The sequence below is a fragment of the Enhydra lutris genome, unplaced genomic scaffold, assembly GCF_002288905.1.
Source record: "Enhydra lutris kenyoni isolate GAN:26980312 unplaced genomic scaffold, ASM228890v2 scaffoldscaffold9, whole genome shotgun sequence".
Classification (NCBI taxonomy): Eukaryota; Metazoa; Chordata; class Mammalia; order Carnivora; family Mustelidae; genus Enhydra; species Enhydra lutris.
This window is the reverse complement of record NW_019154093.1, coordinates 17,171,035-17,185,188: the sequence shown is the minus strand read 5'-3', so window position 1 is coordinate 17,185,188 and position 14,154 is coordinate 17,171,035. Positions and strand designations below refer to the sequence as shown.

Here is a 14,154-nt window from a genome sequence, read left to right as displayed (position 1 = left end):
AAAACTTTAGAAAGGAGATGTACCAGTTTGCAAAAATTAAAGTGACTGGGCGCCTGGGTGGCTCAGTGGGTTAAAGCTTCTGCCTTCGGCTCAGGTCACGGTCCCAGGGTCCTGGAATCGAGTCCCGCATCGGGCTCTCTGCTCAGCGGGGAGCCTGCTTCCCCCTCTCTCTCTGCCTGCCTCTCTGCCTACTTGTGATCTCTGTCAACTAAATAAATAGAAATCTTAAAAAAAAAAAAAAAAGATAACTTTAAAAAAAAAATTAAAGTGATTGATAACCATCCTGTGCTAATAAAGAACCATACACTGCTGACAGAAATGTACTAAGTATAATGTCTTTGAGAAGTATTCTGACAATTATCAATTAAAATTAAAAATGCATGTATCCTCTGACTGAACAATCCTACTTTAAGGTACTTTACTTACAAAAACAGCATCCATATACAATGTTATATTTACAAGGAAGTTTTCTGAAGTACTGTTTGCAATAGCAAAATAATTCCTGGAGACTATCCTGAATGTCCATCAATAGGGGAATGGTAAAACCATGCTATAGAACATTCATATTATGGAATATTCTACAGCTACTAATAAGAATGAATTAAATTGGGTGTCTGGGTGGCTCAGTCTGTTAGGTGTCCTCCTTTGGCTCTGGTCATGATCTCAGGGTCCTTGGGATAGAGTCCTGCATAGGGCTCCCTGTTCAACACGGAGTCTGCTTCTCCCTCTGCATGCTGCTCACCTTCCCAACTTCGCGCTCGCTCTCTCGTGCGTGCGTGCTCTCTCTCTCTCTCTCATGCTCTAATAATAAAATCTTTAAAGAAAAAAAAAATGAATTAAATCTATATGTAAAGACCTGAAAGGATATCCATGATACATCAGTAGAAAACAGAAGAATTCCATCTGGAGGTAAAAAAAAAAATACATATATATACACTAGCATTTTTATTTCTAAGAATATTGAGAAAGAGATGGGGAAGCAGTAAAAACCAGAGAGCTAACATGAGTGGCATCAGAATTAGAGAGGATTTTACTTTTCCCAAACAACTATGTATTACTTTTGTAATTTAAAATAGAAAGAAAAAAAAGGAAAGTTTTCAAAAGTAGTGATGGTAATATCTCAATACATTCTCCCCTCCTAAAAGTTCTTAACCGAAAAAAAAAAAATTCTAAGTTACAACCACCTTTAATAGAAAGGTGGTAGGTACTTCAGAAGAATCAAGAATTCTGTGGACTCTTTTACAGATAATTTAACTTTCTATTATAAAAAAAAAAAAACTTATCTCTTACTCTGTCGTGTCCCCCCAAAAGGAGAGAAAGGCTTATTCTTAAACAAGGGAATGTTTAGTAAATCTTCCTATCAAGTTTCTTCTATGAGCCATAATCTGCTTTGGCGATTTGTAATCAGGAGCTTGGATATTTTAGAATAGTCAGCAGATTTTCACAACCATACCACTTATTCACGGACAGTAAGCAGAAGTGTTACATAACAAAACTCAGCGGTGCCTGGGTGGCTCAGTCCTTAAGTGTTTGCCTTGGACTCAGGTCATGATACCAGGGTCCTTGGAGCAAGCTCAGCATCTGGCTCTCCGCTCAGTGGAAAGCCTGCTTCTCCCTCTCCCACTCCCCCTGCTTGTATTCCCGGTCTCATTGTCTGTCAAATAAATAAATAAATAATCTTTAAAAAGAAATCTAAGTATGGCAAAGCTAAGTCTCATTCAAGCATTTCTGTCCTGGAATTGGGTGAGCTAACCGCTACTTGGGCGCCCCCTGGGGACCAAATTTTAAAACTTTTTACATCTTAGGACAAACCAGCATCCTCTAAAACTACTAATTCAAAAAATACTTACTAAGCCCATACTACGTGCCAGGCACAATGTTCAGCACTAGAAACACAATGGCAAATAAAATCAACTGATTTCTACATGCTTAAAGTTAATAGCATCCCAAAATTTCTAAGCACAGTAGGTAGGAAGACCATACAAAGTACCCGCATCGTCCGTGGAGAAAGTTATGACACAGAAGATGACAAGAATGCTTTTGGGGTACTAAAGAAAGCAATCTGGCATTGAGATCAGCTTTAGCATAATTTGTTTATGTAAGCAAATCTTTAAAAGAGAGGAGGTTTAAGGGGCACCTGGGTGGCTCAGATGGTTGAGCGCAGGTCATGATCTCAGCGTCCTGGTATCAGCTCTGCATGGGACTCCCAGCTCAGTGAGGAGCCTGTGTCTCTCTCCCTCTCCCCCTGCTCATGCACTCTCTGTATTTCTGTCTCAAATGAATAAATAAAAAAACTTTCAAAAAAGAGAGAGAGAGGAGGTTTAAATATCCTTCCAGCTAACACATGCAAAATTGTGGTTATTTTGAAAGACAAATTTAGGTTATGGCACCAAAATTTTTCTTGGGCCAAAATAATATAAAGCTTAATTTTAGAAATTAAAAAAATGACACAGTATCCCTGTCGTTTTTTAGTAACAAGTTATTCCACAATAACTCTAAGCACTTAACTCTGAAAGGACTGCACTGATTTAGAAAACCACTAATTTTCAAAAACAAATTGAGTACAAGAGGACACAGATTTAGAAACAATTAGTTAGAAAATAAAACTGAGGAAGACCAGTACAAATAAATGGGCAAAGTCAAAACCCAAATCTCCCTCAAATCCTCCCATCCCAGTTCAGAACAGTTTCAGAAAATACTGCATCAGATTTGCCTTTTCTTCCTCAAGGTCTGGGAGAGTAACTAGCAGAGGTAAAACTCACCACCAGGAAGGAAAAGGAGGGAGGGAAGGGAGAAAAGAAAGAAATAGATAATAAATAAATACATATATACCTACAATCCAGCTTCCCTCCCGTTATACACTCATCACTAACCGCAATGTCCTAGAATATTGGAGGGCCGAATAGTCTCAGATTCTATAGCCAGGCCCAAATAGGTACTTCTGGCAGCCTGAGTTGGAAATCAGTGTAATTCCCCACCTCCCCAAATTTATTTCAGCTACATTTCAGGTACCCTGTGAGTTAAATTAGCATTGGCATGATAGGGAATTTAACCTTGAGTTACAGAACTTTTTCCTTACAGAAAAAAACTTAGTCCCCAGAATTACAGTTGTTTAGAATTCAGTTTATATTTGCCTATGAAATAAAAAATTGAGTCAAAACACAAAAGACTCCTGGGGGGGGGAAGGCCTCTGACTCAACTGTTCATAGACATTCCATTGTTCAATTTAGTCAGTTAGGAGATAGCAATTGCTAAATTATAAACTATATGGAATTTGTAGAAATTAACTTAATTGTTTATGGCAACTGGAATCAAGAGCAACTATTTTCATGAAGGAAGATGACAGTTTAAAACAAGTTAAGCTTGGGGCGCCTGGGTGGCTCAGTGGGTTAAATCCTCTGCCTTCGGCTCAGGTCATGATCCCAGGGTCCTGGGATCGAGCCCTGCATCGGGCTCTCTGCTCAGCAGGGAGACTGCTTCCTTCTCTCTCTCTCTGCCTGTCTCTCTGCCTACCTGTGATCTCTGTCTGCCAAATAAATAAATAAAATCTTAAAAAAAACTTAAGCTTATATAATTGCCAAAATTTTAAAGAATAATACATTAGGAAACAATCATGGAAATCTTAGAGTTGATAATTAACAGGTTTAAAACATTATCAGCCATTACTGAACTGAGTAAAGAATAAACACTAGTTACAGAATGTGTAGATTATTTTTAAAGCAGTGGAGTAATTTGAGTATTATTAGTTTGGATGTGGATATTTAAAGCCACGTTATGATTCAGAAACAAAATATTTAAATGCATTCAAATATAGCTGTCAAAAACCAATTTTTAAAGTAATACTACTTCAAAGTAGAAATAACCAACTTCATAAATTCAGAACAGGAAGTCTAAAATGGAGGAAAAAAATCATCTGCATCTATGTGTGCCAGATATTTTACCTCATTTTTTTTTTTAAGATTTTATTTATTTATTTGACAGGCAGAGATCACAAGTAGGCAGAGAGGCAGGCAGAGAGAGAGAGAGAGAGAGGTGGAAGCAGGCTCCCCGCTGAGCAGAGAGCCAGATGGGGGGCTCCATCCCAGGACCCTGGGATCATGACCCAAGCCAAAGACAGAGGCTTCAACCCACTGAGCCACCCAGGTGCCCCTAATTTACCTCATTTAACATTCACAACTACCATGCTAGACAGGTATTATTTCTCTCTTTTCACAGAGGAAGGCCAGCTGAAAGTAACAACTTCCCTGGGTCTAAAGAAACAGTAAATGGGGGGCACCTAGCTGGCTCAGTCAGTACAGCATGCAACTCTTGATCTCCAGGTTTTGAGTACAAGCCCCATGTTGGGCGTAGAGATACTTAAAAATAAATAAAATCTTAAAAAGAAGAAAAGAAACAGTAAACGGCAGAGTTAGGGTTTGAACCCATATCTGTTTGGCTCTGAAATCTCTTCTTCTTCCCCTATTATGCTATATACATATAAGAGTCCTCTCAGACGTTAAAAACAAAAACAAAAACAAAAACAAAAACAAAAGAAAACAAAACAGGGGCACCTGGGTGGCTCAGTCATTAAGCCTCTGCCTTCTGCTCAGGTCATGGGGCTCCCTGCTCAGCGGGAAGCCTGCTTCTCCCTCTCCCACCCCCCCCACCGCCCCTGCCCTCCCCCCACCCCCCGCTTGTGTTCCCTCTCTTGCTGTGTCTCTATCAAATAAATAAATAAAATCTTTTAAAAAATAAAATAAAAAATAAAACAAACCTGAAATCACTCAATTGCCACTTGTCTTAAAAAGTTAAAAGAACCAACAAAAATAAGACAAATATTTATGTGGAGTTTTTTTGTTTAATTAGTCCCACTTTCATTCCTAAAAATGATCAGGAATTATTAAGACAGCTGTAAAACAGTAATGAAGTAGATGTTACCACTTCGCTTTGGATGCTCTTTAGAGAATAAAATATAGGACAGGCGTGGACTGTAGGAACATAGGAGAGGAATGAAAGCCCAAAGCTAATATAAGCCACGTCCTGGAACAGAGGAGGGCATTATTTTAGAGTTCTGGGTCAAAACTTTTGTGGTCACCGAGTTTCACAAGGATTGTCTGGGTGTTTCACAGCACCATTGGGCTCCTCTCGTTTCTAGATACCCTGTTTTCCTTCACTCCCAATTCCATTCCCCAGATTCTCCAATAAGCCTTTCTCCTCACAGTGTTACTGCAGCTAACCACGTTTATCTGTTCGAAAATTTACAGAATTGAACCGGTAACCTGAACACGCCGTGAAGTAACAACAAAAAAAAGAAACACAATTTTAGAGCTGGGAGGTATTTTACATGGAGTGTAAATCTGGGTGGAGATCCTCGTACGGTCTAGAGTGCAACTGAGACAGAGAGGAAGTGACTTGGCCACCGACAAAAGCGTGAGCTGGCAGCGGGACCAGAGGTTGAAGCTTGAACTCCTACTCTGCTCCGCGGCTTTTCGACCACACGAATCCGGGCTGAGCCTCAGAACTGGTACTGCCACTGACAGGGCCAGAAAAGTGCTCCAGGCAGATCACAGAATACCTTTAGCAACACCCTGTCCCCCGGGGTTCCTTTCCAGGATTAAGACCAGGGTTAGGTTAGCGAAGGTGTTTACAAAGGGCTTGCGGGAAGGGGCGGAGTGGATAAACCGGTCTCCCCTCCAGACAGCTGCGAGCGCACACTGCCTCTAACCTGAACCCACGCTCCCGCTGCCTTCACCCACCTCACAACCAGCGACACACTGACCTCGGCGGGCCGGGAGTCCCCAGAGGCTGATCCTCTCGGATCCCCCTCCCAGCCCACTCTCGAGACGAACTTGGTCCCCAAATTGTAAGGAAAGAGGGGCGCGGGAACAAAGCGACCCCAAGCGGTCCCCCTCTATTCAGGGTGCCCCCGAGGCGGGCGGACGTGGACTACGAGTCCCGAAAGGCCGCGCGCCTTAGGACCCTTCGGACGACGCTACGCGGACGACGCAATGGTCGCCGGGACTCGTAGTCTGCTTAGTCCGCGGCTCCGGGGGGCGCGGACCACCCGGCGCGGCGGGACAGGCCGACCCGGTGTCCGGTCAAGCCCAGGGAGCGCGCCAGCTGCCCGGGCCTCACCTCGACGATGCGGGCGCACTGGGTCCCCTTGCCGGCGCCAGGACCGCCGAGGACGAACACGACCAGCGGTTTCATGAGGCGGTGAGGGCAGAGAAAAAGCGGCCGGCGGGTCAGCAGCGGGAAGCTAAGGCCCAGGACGTGCAGCAGCCTGCGGCCGCAGCAACTCAACATACACAGCGCCTCGGCCCGACGCTGAGGAGAGCTGACAGCGGCCGGGCCGGCGGCGGCGCGGGGCGGGGCGGGGGGGAAGGGGGCGGGCCGAGTCGGCGCCCGCCGCGGCCCCGCCGCGGTGGCTGCCGAGGTGTCCGTGCCGCGGCCGGAAGAGGCGGGGCTTCCGCTGCTTCCTAAGCGGCTGCTCTTGGCTCCTTCCGTGTGCGTTCGCGTCTGTTCTCTTGCCCGCGCCTTTGCCCGCTCATTCATCCCTCCGCTGGCGGTGCGTCCCTGGGCGCAGATCCTTCATCTATAGCCGTGTGTGGCAGGCCTATGCTGGCGTCTGCAACGCGACACACGCGAGAGAAAACCTATTGTCTGCTCGCCAGGAGTTTAATTCCAGTGGGGAAGAAGCCGAGCTGGACAAGCCAACATCAGAAGAGATAGATGATAGACAAGAAGGAAGGAAGAAAGAGCTATAGGCTTTAAAGGGAAAAAGAGGAAGAAAAACAAGGGGTAGTTGTGATTTGTAGACGGTAGTCGGAGAAAGCCTCTGAAGAGGTGACAACCCAAGACGTTAAGGATAGGAAAGAGTAAAAGCAGGTAAAGACGAGGATAGTGTCCCATAAAAAGAAAAGCCCGTGCAAAAACCCCTAAAACGGCTTGTTACTGGGACAGGACAGAGAGACCAGAGCTGTGGGAAATGAGGCAGAGAATGAAATGTGGGAAAGGTAGGCCCAGGCAGGTCTTTCAGGCCTTTGGTTATGGAACGGAGTTGGGATTATATTCTAATTGCAGTGGGAAGCCCTTAACTACATACAACTCCATTTCTCTGCTGCCTGCATGTGAGGAAAAATCTCATTAAATACAAATAAAAATTAAGTTCTTCAGTCACACTAACCACACTTAAAGTGCTCAATGGTCACAAGCGGTACTGGCAGTTGTGTTGGACAGCGCTCGTACAGAACATAACCCACTACAGTTAAGTTCTATGGGGCAGTGCTGTACTAGAGCTTGTGTCTAAGCTCCTGGGAATGATTTGATACAAAGGGAGACAGGCAACCCTTGTGAAGAAAAATCAGACGGGCTCCAAGGGGCAAATGGAGGCCTTAGATGACTTAAAAATTTTAAGAGACAGGGGTGCCTGGGTGGCCCAGTTGGTTAAGCTCTTGGTTTTGGCTCAGGTTGGTGGGGAGTATGCTTGAGATTCTCTCTCTCCTCTTTCTTTGCCGAACCCCCCCCCATGCATACACTTTCTCTCTCTCTCTCTCTCTCTCTCTCTCTCTCTTTCGTGAATAGATAAATCTTTAAAAATATTTTTTTAAAAAGGTCTTCAGAGACAAAGACATTAATTTGCAACAGGAGTTGCAGGAAGGGCACAGTTGCAGGAAAATTAGAAAGTAGGAAGAGTTCCTGTCTGAAAATTGTATTTTCTCCATAAAGAAAAGACGACGTCAGCTAAAGATAAAGATTTTGAGGTAGGATGTTTGAGGGGAGAGAAGGTATGAAATAGACATTTTTTTAGACAGGAAAAGTTTCTAAAGAAAAGTAATCGTAGGACTGCTGAGCAATAGTAAGAGTGCACTTGGTATTTAAGATCCTGGATTTTAAATTTGAAGGTTTTTGTTTTGGTGCGGGCAAAGAGAAGACGGATTCTAGAAGTCATCCAGGGTTGGGTTTTTGCCAAGCAAGCACAACAGAAGGAGAAAAGACCAGCATGGTGTCTGCACGAGCATGTTTGCAATGATGTATATGAAATCAAAACCATAAAGAAAGCAAATGATGGCATTATAAGGGCATATGAGGGGGACATGGAGGAGAGCCAGGAAGGGGGCCAAGGTATTAGAAGCATCAATGCTGAAGAATGACTGCAGTCAGGTTTTGAGCAAGTGAACTGGTAGTACAGATGCCAGTGCTCTGAGTGGGATATATGGAATTGAGATTTCAGAGATTGTATGTTGCTGATGCTGTTGAGATTCAGGGTGAGCCCAAGCCGGGTGAGACTGAGGGAGGAGAAGGCTGAGACAAGAGCATGCCCTGTGGTTGGAACTGGGTGGCCAGGGTGTTAGATTTGTCATCCAAGGAGAAATTTACATCAGATAGCATTAGAGTGAAGAGAGAAACTATGAAAGGAGAACGAAGTTGTTGAAGATAGAGTGACAAGAAAGTTGGTAAATGATAGCAAACAGGAGTTTGCTATCTAACTGGGTTGATATAGCCTCTGTCTGGCTTCCCCCAGTCTCTTTCCCCTCTATTACTTTCCTCTCCTCTCACCCAGTATTTCCAGCCCCCCATCTCATCCTACCTTCTCTTCCTCCCTCCTCTCTCTCTCTCTCTCTTTTTTTTTTTACTTATTCCCCTCTCCTCCCATTCTTTTCCCATTTCTAACTTCCTCCCATTCTCCCCATCTACTTCTCTTTTTCTGTCCTTCTCCCCCCCCCCCGTTCTCTTTCTTTGCCTCTCTTATCCCTTCTACCTTTGGTTCCTACTTCCTTCCTTTCCATAATTTCTACCTTTTCCTTCCCACCATGGAAGAGGGAATGGAATATCTCAGATCATCACAGCTAGAGACATCTTATGATTAATAGCTTACTCATATTCCTTCACAATATCTCTTTTTACTTGTTTATTGAGCCCCTGCACCCCTGGGAAGGAGGAGCTAGGACATAAGTCAACTGAACACAAGAACAATTGGTCATAATACTAAGAACTAGTAGGAGTTTTAAAAAGGCCATATTGGAGCAAATGTGCCTTCTTTTCCTTTGTGCATGTTCTCTTAAGTGTCTTCTGTATCTCTTCTGGCAATTAGAGTTAAAAGATGTTCAGGATATGGAGTCTATGGAAAAGGGGATTAGGAAGCTGTTCACATGCTTTTAGTGAAGGCCTTAGATCATAGAGAAAACAGTTGTCTTTCTTGCTCCATGATAGAGTCCACCAGAATAAGGAATCCACACAGGAGTTTGGATCTAAAATCTCATTGTATATCCGTATATGGCAAGATGCAGGAACTTATTCTAAGTCTTTCTGGAATACTATGACACTTATTATCTTATATCTTGCCCAGCTCTTTGTGCCAACTGTGCTAGACAACTAAGGAAAATACTGCTGTGGAAATATATCAAAAAGTGAAACTCATATACCCATCCCTGTAAAGGGTTTTCCAGGGAGTTATTTCCAGGAAGAACAAGGCTAGGCTAAAGAACAGTTTATTATTTGTTGGCTCTTTGGACCTACTGGTTATCTATTGCTACATAACAAACCAACCCCAAAACTTAATAGCTTACAACATGAAATTTTTTGTGTGGGAACCCTGCCCTCTCTTCTCCCCTGCCCCACATTGGTGACCTGGAATGTTCGGTGTGAGTGTGCTGTGAGTAGAAAGAGGATTAACATGGAGGAGTTTTTCCAAAACACCTATGTCACCACAGCCAGGCAGTCCCCTGGGGCCAAGTCAAGGATTCATAAAAGACACCATGCTACTCTGATGCTTTAACATTTAATTCCTCTATTTGTCCACAGTGAAAGATCTAACTCTTAGCATCTTGCTCCTAATTTGTCCCCAAAGTGTTCACTTTTTTTAAGCCTTAGATCAGTGCTCCTATTCCTTGAAGGTGGCAGAGAAAAGAATGAGTTCCACCTAGATACAAACAACCAAACCTTCAATAATAATATGCCTTAATAAATATATATTGGATAAATGGATGTCATCAAGTAGAGGGCCATTTCCCAACAAACCCATGGACTGGAAGTCATAGATTAAATAAATTTGATGAGTATCTATTGGATATCCACTAAGTACCAGGCATTTATTTCACTTACCTAATTTTTAGATGATATTCAAACTGTTTAATAATCACTGCAATCAGAATATCTGTAGATTTCTTTGCCAAGATTTGCTATGCCAGCCATCAACCCTTTAATTGCTGGACCATGGAGAGGTCCTTGGGGTCTCAGGAGAGGGGAGGAGGGCACTTAAAGTGCTCATTGGAGTAAGTCACTGAGTAACCAGTGAGTAACCAACTCATATGAAAATAATTCACTACTTTAACCACCAATACTGGTCTTGCTAATTGAGTGTTGGTTACACATCAGCCTTGCCTTATAGAATCTTCATAATGCTGTGACATTAGTACTGTCATTTTGCAGGTGAAGAAACAGCCAGGAAATGAAAGTACTTTGTTCAAGACCACATAGGCAGTAGATAACAACGTTGAATTCAAACTTGGTGTATATGGCCTTAAATCTGCGTTCTTTCTATACAATACAGACCCCTTATAAGATAAAAGCATATTCACAAAAGCCCTTCAAAGTTAGTTCTATTACAGATGAAAAGACTGATCTCAGAAAGACATATAACAAGTGCTATCCTCGAAACGCACTCCTACCCATATGTGTTTATTTATCATTTAAGTATCTTAGGTCTTTGGGGTATATATTCAGTGTATGCATATTATCTCCAGGGTATAGCTATGTTCTTAGTGAACTCTATAGGAGCTTAAAAAATAGAGCCTTGTCACCACTTATCTGTCCTATTTATCATAATTTCCCTTTAGAGATAGATCAGCTGTTCCCATTCTTTCATTTTCCCATTCTTGACCGACCATACATACCTCTGCTGGTATGTGCCATTCATTTTTCAGGATTCAGCTCAGATTTTACCTCCTTCAGTAAGCTCTCTCTAAATTCCCAAGACTGGGTTAGGTGCCCCTTTTTTGTTCTTCTACCCATATCACCACCACCCATACATACTTACTCCTTCCCTCCTTTACTTCTGTTGTCTTACTGTGGTGTGTTGTGTATCTCCACTCTGGATTTAAAACTTCTGGAAGGAAGACATTATGTCTGATTACTTTTTGTACAGCATGATAACCTGTTATTGTTACAGCATGATTCACTCTCTTAAAGGTACTCCAAGGTCCTTGGAAGATTTAGACTACTTTGGTTGCTGCCACTCAAGTTTTTCTTATGTTGGTTTTTGATGGCTACTTCCCTGTAATTACAAAAACACCTTTCTTGAGTATACTTAGGAACCAGTTTCTAGGCTTAGTCTGGGTGATGAAGCAAAGACATGGCATGTGTGGTAGCATTGGAAGGGGGCGGGGGCGGCAGGTCATACCCTTTGCATTCGGGCCTTTGTAGCCATCTATTATATTGTGATCTATTTCCTGGAAGGATGCTTGGTGCATTACATCACCTGATGCTTAATAGAGTTTCTAAAATGAAGATTCCTGTTACTTAGATTTGCATATTTGCATATTAGATCTCCTCTTTTATCAAATATTCTGAGAACATTTGTTATAGGAAACATGGTCTTTAAAAGAACTGATATGGGGCACCTGGGTGGCTCAGTCGGCTGGGCATCTGCCTTTGGCTCCGGTCGTGACCCCGGGGTTCTGGGGTCGAGCCCTGCTTTGGGCTCCCTGCTCTGTGGAAAGCCTGCTCTCCCTCTCCCACTTCCCCCTGTCTGTGTTCCCTCTCTCGCTGTTATCTCTCTCTGTCAAACAAATAAATAAAATCTAAAAAAGAAAAAAAAAAGCTGATATGGTAAATCTGACAGCAGGCAATATGCCTAACCTCTTGGGAGTGTGTCAGCTGAGTTCAGTCGGGTCTATACTGCAGAACAGCAGGCTGAACAGTGAAGGGAGATTGTCTTTGACAGGTCTTACAGTGTGTTTGCTTATTAACTCTGCAAACATGGGTAGAATGGTTAGACCTATAATTTCCTTGCCTGCAAAATCAAGATGATGTTACATCAACTCAGGTAAGCAAATACTTGTAGAGAATTTACCTATGTGTCTTATTTCGTCATTCCTGTCTTCATTCCAAACAATCCAAGCTTTTTAAAAAATAAGTAAAATAAGGGGCATCTGGCTGGTTCAGTGGGCAGAGCACGTGATATGACTCTTGATCTTGAGGTCATTAGTTTGAGCCCTGCATTGGGTGTAGAGATTACAAAAAAAAAAAAAAAGTAAAATAATTTGACTTGACACATCAATTGTTATATTTACCTCTCCCAAGCAGATTAAGAGTCTCAAAGGAATTTTACCCAAATTGACAGCTTAACAATCCCCCTAAACAATATGATATTTCTTAAAAGCAAACCTACGGTTGTTTTTAAAGAGCAGCAGGCTAGCTGAGCTCAGAAGTGTAAACAGAGAAAGGGAAAATTGGTATTTGGAGAAATTGAGTGACAAAGCTCATAACTAATTCCAACTTCCCTGTTCCTGGTAATAACAATCTCTCTTTAATTCCTTCAGCCAGGCTACCAGCAGACATGCTAGGATTTATGACACCAAACATTTACCCAGGGTAATCATAAAGACTATGTCATGTGGACAGGAACTGAAAGGGAATAAGGAAAAATGAGAACAATTGATGTGTTAAGATGTGGAATTTGGGGTGAACGTTTCTCTTTACAATTTTTTTCTTGTTATAGCATTGAGCAACAAACTCGTGCATTTTTTTTCAAAGATTTATTTATTTATTTTACAGAGAGAGACACAGGGAGAGAGCAAACACAAGCAGGGGGAGTGGGAGAGGGAGAAGCAGGCTTCCCGCTGAGCAGGGAGCCCTATGCAGGCTCGATCCCAGGAACCTGGGATCATGACCTGAGCCAAAGGCAGATGCTTAATGACTGAGCCACCCAGGCACCCCGAACTTGTGCATTTTTTAAAAGTATGCCATACTAGAAATAATCCTCTGTGAAGCAAATTAAAGCACTTGCAAAATTGAAAAGTACGGCTGGTAGCTTTTCTCTGTAGGGACCCAAAACCAGAGCAATTCCATAGTGTCCCGAAATGACATAAATTTTAGAAAATGGGGATCAAAGAAGAGATAAAAAGAATAGTATATGTTCAGTCTATTTAAATTGCCTGCAATCTAAAAATAATTCATATTTGCTTTGGATAATTACCTCTTGTTATCCCACCTTTAAAACCGTGCCTTCCTTGTTCTGTTTGTCAGATCCTTCCAGTTCCCTGTACCATCATGCACAAGGCTTAGTATGCAGTAGGTCCTTAGTATAGCATTTGTAGATTTTATTTCACTAAGCTTATTCACTGATTTAACAAACCAATTCCCTTAATCTCTATGAATGTGTTGGTCATTTATTAACACTGTCAATTGTCAATACACCTGGACAAATAATAATATATGGGTACTCTTTTAATTAAATTTAATTAACTTTCACATTCATTAACTCTTTCCTGTAATAATGTGCAATAGGCAAATGAGGAAAATCAATCTTAGAGAAATAAATGGCAGAGTTGAGGCCAGCTCCCCAAAGCCAGTGCTTGTTACATTATAACATAATTCAAAAAGTGTTCTCAATATCTAGGGAATTAGGCCCTTTAGACACCTCTCAGCTGTTCTAAATATGAGGCTGAATCATCATAAATGAAGTCAGTAAGTACCTTTCTGTTCATTTAATTCAAATATATCTAATTTATGCATATCATTAAGTGTATATTCTGCTTAGGAATCCAGTGGTAATAAGATGTTTAATTGGAGACTTATTGGTGTCTGTCTTATTAGGCATCTGTCTTCAGCTCATGACATGATCCTGGGGTCCTGGGATCGAGCGCCACCTGGGCTTCCTGCTTGGTGGGGAGCCTGCCTCTCCCTCTCCCACTCCTCCTGCTTGTGTTCCATGTCTCGCTGTATTTCTCTCTGTCAATAAAAAAATAAAATCTTTAACAAAAAAAATTGAAGTCTTATCTATATTTGAGTTCTTATTAAGCAAAAAGAAGACATCTTATTTTATTGTTGTTGCTTAAAAAGTTAGCATATGTTTCGACTCTCCTCCTGCCCCTTCCTTTTTTGTAAGTAGACTTTATTTTTTAGAACAGTTCTAGATTTATAGAAAAATTAAGAACTTAGTACAGAGTTCTC

The 14,154-nt window shown here is 42.2% G+C and overlaps 1 protein-coding gene across 2 annotated transcripts in view; it reads right to left on the bottom strand.

Moving 5' to 3' along the window:
- Positions 1 to 6,342, bottom strand: part of LOC111143056 (cytidine/uridine monophosphate kinase 1) — a 37,482-nt gene extending 31,140 nt beyond the window's left edge. For both annotated transcript variants that reach the window (XM_022496496.1, XM_022496497.1), the window contains exon 1: positions 6,115 to 6,342. In XM_022496496.1, the coding sequence (XP_022352204.1) occupies positions 6,115 to 6,285 (171 nt within the window). In that variant the 5' untranslated portion in view covers positions 6,286 to 6,342. The remainder of the gene's footprint in view (positions 1 to 6,114) is intronic.
- Between the last annotated feature and the right edge of the window lie 7,812 nt (positions 6,343 to 14,154).